This window comes from Herpailurus yagouaroundi, unplaced genomic scaffold (genome assembly GCF_014898765.1).
Source record: "Herpailurus yagouaroundi ecotype Mexico unplaced genomic scaffold, PumYag 184, whole genome shotgun sequence".
Classification (NCBI taxonomy): domain Eukaryota; kingdom Metazoa; phylum Chordata; class Mammalia; order Carnivora; family Felidae; genus Herpailurus; species Herpailurus yagouaroundi.
In genome coordinates this window covers 4,036,406-4,039,604 of record NW_024412415.1, presented here as the reverse complement: position 1 = coordinate 4,039,604, position 3,199 = coordinate 4,036,406, and the positions used below count along the sequence as shown (strand labels likewise).

General features: G+C 36.7%; 1 protein-coding gene across 8 annotated transcripts in view; it reads left to right on the top strand.

The window, feature by feature from the left end:
- MEIS2 (Meis homeobox 2) overlaps nucleotides 1-2,332 on the top strand; it is a 210,221-nt gene extending 207,889 nt beyond the window's left edge. For 4 of the 8 annotated variants that reach the window (XM_040492236.1, XM_040492238.1, XM_040492237.1 and 1 more), the window contains one exon: nucleotides 913-2,332. In XM_040492236.1, coding sequence (XP_040348170.1) covers nucleotides 913-1,199 — 287 coding nt within the window. In that variant the 3' untranslated portion in view covers nucleotides 1,200-2,332. The remainder of the gene's footprint in view (nucleotides 1-912) is intronic. The other 4 variants (XM_040492241.1, XM_040492239.1, XM_040492242.1 and 1 more) reach the window with 1 other exon arrangement.
- The last annotated feature ends 867 nt before the right edge of the window (nucleotides 2,333-3,199 follow it).

Here is a 3,199-nt window from a genome sequence, read left to right as displayed (position 1 = left end):
CCTTTAGATTACCAGCTTACAGTGTCAAAAACATCTGTTCAGCTTTTCAACTGTATGTACTGGAGGTTAAATAGAGGTGAATAAAGCTGTCCTTTTAGCTCTGCGGATGGGCAACAATAAATGTAAGAAACCCTTAATTCCATGAACAGGTAACTTGTAAGAGAAATCAGAATCTGTCAACTGCTTGACTTCCCAACATTTTGACTCACAACTTCAAATCTTGTGTATGTTGATTAAGAATTTCTGGATGTGTTCTCTTTTATTCCTGCTATCAAGGCATTATACTTTGGAGTTTGCCGACATAAACTACTGGGCATGTCATATGACCTTATACTGACTTCTTACCTTTGACCTTTACAATCTCTTGGGTGTAGTGCTCTAAGAATGCCTCTAATTCAAAAAAGGGGCTTCATTTTAAATATACATAAAAGCTCATCCCTTCAAAATGAATATGCCATAATGTTTTGTATAATAAATTTTTCATGAGGAAATAGAGCTATGGTAAGATGTCAATTTTATTTTAATACCTACAGTTTTTGTCCATATCTATCAACGCAACAAAGGAAAATAAATGATATACCAACAGTTAACTGATAAAACTTGACTTAGAATTTATATTCTTATTGCATTTATCAAAGAAATGTACTGAATACCATTTTGAAAAACAGTTCCACTTTATGACATTTAGTTGCATTAAATATTTAGTTCTGTTGTGTTGCATTATACTGCTGTGCGATGAAATTAAATGCAAACTACAATTTGAATGTCTGCAAACATTGGCAAGAATCTGCAGCTAAATTTAGATATAAGATTTGCAGTGTCTGTTTTTTTTTTTTCTTTTCATCTTTGATGGGTAAAGTATAAAAATGTTTAGGAATTTGACCTGCTTTCTTTTTCCCTCTCTCTTTTCAGGTTTGCAGAGCATGCCAGGGGACTACGTTTCTCAGGGTGGTCCTATGGGAATGAGTATGGCACAGCCAAGTTACACTCCTCCCCAGATGACCCCACACCCTACTCAATTAAGACATGGACCCCCAATGCATTCCTATTTGCCAAGCCATCCCCACCACCCAGCCATGATGATGCACGGAGGACCCCCTCCCCACCCTGGAATGACAATGTCAGCACAGAGTCCCACAATGTTAAATTCTGTAGATCCCAATGTTGGCGGACAGGTTATGGACATTCATGCCCAATAGTATAAGGGAACTCAAGGGAAAAGGAAACACACGCAAAAACTATTTTAAGACTTTCTGAACTTTGACCAGATGTTGACACTTAATATGAAATTCCAGACAGCTGTGATTATTTTTTACTTTTGTCATTTTTCATCAAGCGACAGAGGACCAACGAGACAAGAACACAAATGTGAAATCATGGGCTCACTGAGACAGTTCTGTCCATGTAAAGATCCTCTGGAAAAAGACTCCGAGAGTTATTACTACTGTAGTATAAACATAGGAACTAAGTTAAACTTGTACATTTCTGTTGATCACTCCGTTATGTTGCCTCAAATAGTTTTAGAAGAGAAAAAAAAAATATATCCTTGTTTTCCACACTATGTGTGTTGTTCCCAAAAGAATGACTGTTTTGGTTCATCAGTGAATTCACTATCCAGGACAGACTGTGGTATATTTTAAACCTGTTGGGCCAATGAGAGAAGAACCACGCTGGAGACCATGGTGAACGTCTGGCTGAACCTCATCCCTTGGACTCCAGCTTCAAGAATGTGTTTTCATGCCCGGCCTTTGTTCCTCCATAAACGTGTCCTTTAGTTTCCAAGAGATCTTTATAGTTTGTGCTTCATAAGCCAACTCTTCTTATTTTGGGGGACTCTTTTTCAAAGAGCTTGCCAATGAAGATTTAAAGACTGAGCGGGAGCTTCTTCCAGGAGTTCTGAGCCTTGGCTGTGGACAAAACAATCTCACGTTGGGCAGCTTTTCCTCAACACAAGAAAGTTATTAATGGTCAGAGCACCACCACTAGGACTTTATCAGAAACTCAAAGCTTGGGGGATAAAAAGGAGCAAGAGAATACTGTAACAAACTTCGTACAGAGTTCGGTCTATTAATTGTTTCATGTTAGATATTCTATGTGTTTACCTCAATTGAAAAAAAAAAAAGAATGTTTTTGCTAGTATCAGATCTGCTGTGGAATTGGTATTGTATGTCCATGAATTCTTTTCTCAGCACGTGTTCCTCACTAGAAGAAAATGCTGTTACCTTTAAGCTTTGTCAAATTTACATTAAAATACTTGTATGAGGACTGTGACGTTATGTTAAAAAAAAAGGTGTTAAGTCACAAAATGCGGTAATAAATATTTCATTTTTGATTTTTTGTTAGGCTTTTGCGTTTTTAATAGCTCTAAGGCAAGGTTGCACAACGCCTACTCTATGTCGCGTTAAAAGCAGGTGATGGTTTTGCCCCCAGAAGTTGACTGTATTTGAAACTTAACCAACAATTTTTAAGGTAACTGTCTGTAGCACGTAGTGTGTATTTGGCCTATAAATCATACCGGCAGAAAACTTCTAAAGGTATGAAATTGTGTGTGTGTGTGTGTGTGTGTGTGTTATGAGCCAGGTTGAAAGATTACCTTCGATATGTCTAACCTCTTTAGATGATGTAAAAAAAAAAAAAAAGACTCTCAGATAAAGCTTCTCATGTTCGTCCTCGGCCAGAATAAAGGGCTTTTTCAGGGTTAATTTTACATCATAAGAAATAACTAACGTCTGTGCTCAAAGATAATTCATCTGCCTGTGTTTTTTCTCTGTCTTACTAAAATACTGCTGAATATGTAAATTAAAATTTACATATAGATGTTCATAGATGAGTAAACAACTTCTATGGAGTTTGAAATCCTGAGTTGCAAAGATTAATCATTAATATTTAATATAAGTTATATTATGTCTTTTTATTTCAGACACCCCCATGTGCAGTCACGCTAGTGTGATGAGTTGGTGACTAAACATAAATTTTTTTTCTAAAACAACAGCACAACAGGCAATATGATGCCATTTTCCAAGTTTCACCCAACATTCCTAGAAATCTGTTACTGGCTTTGCTGGTACTGCACAAACAATGCCTGGTAAAGTGTGCAAAGTGGAAAAAAAAAAAGTGTGAGGTATTTGCATGCCCCCTCAATTTTAAAGCTAAATATCCTACCCTGGAATTTTGTAACACCTGAATTTTTAATCCCATG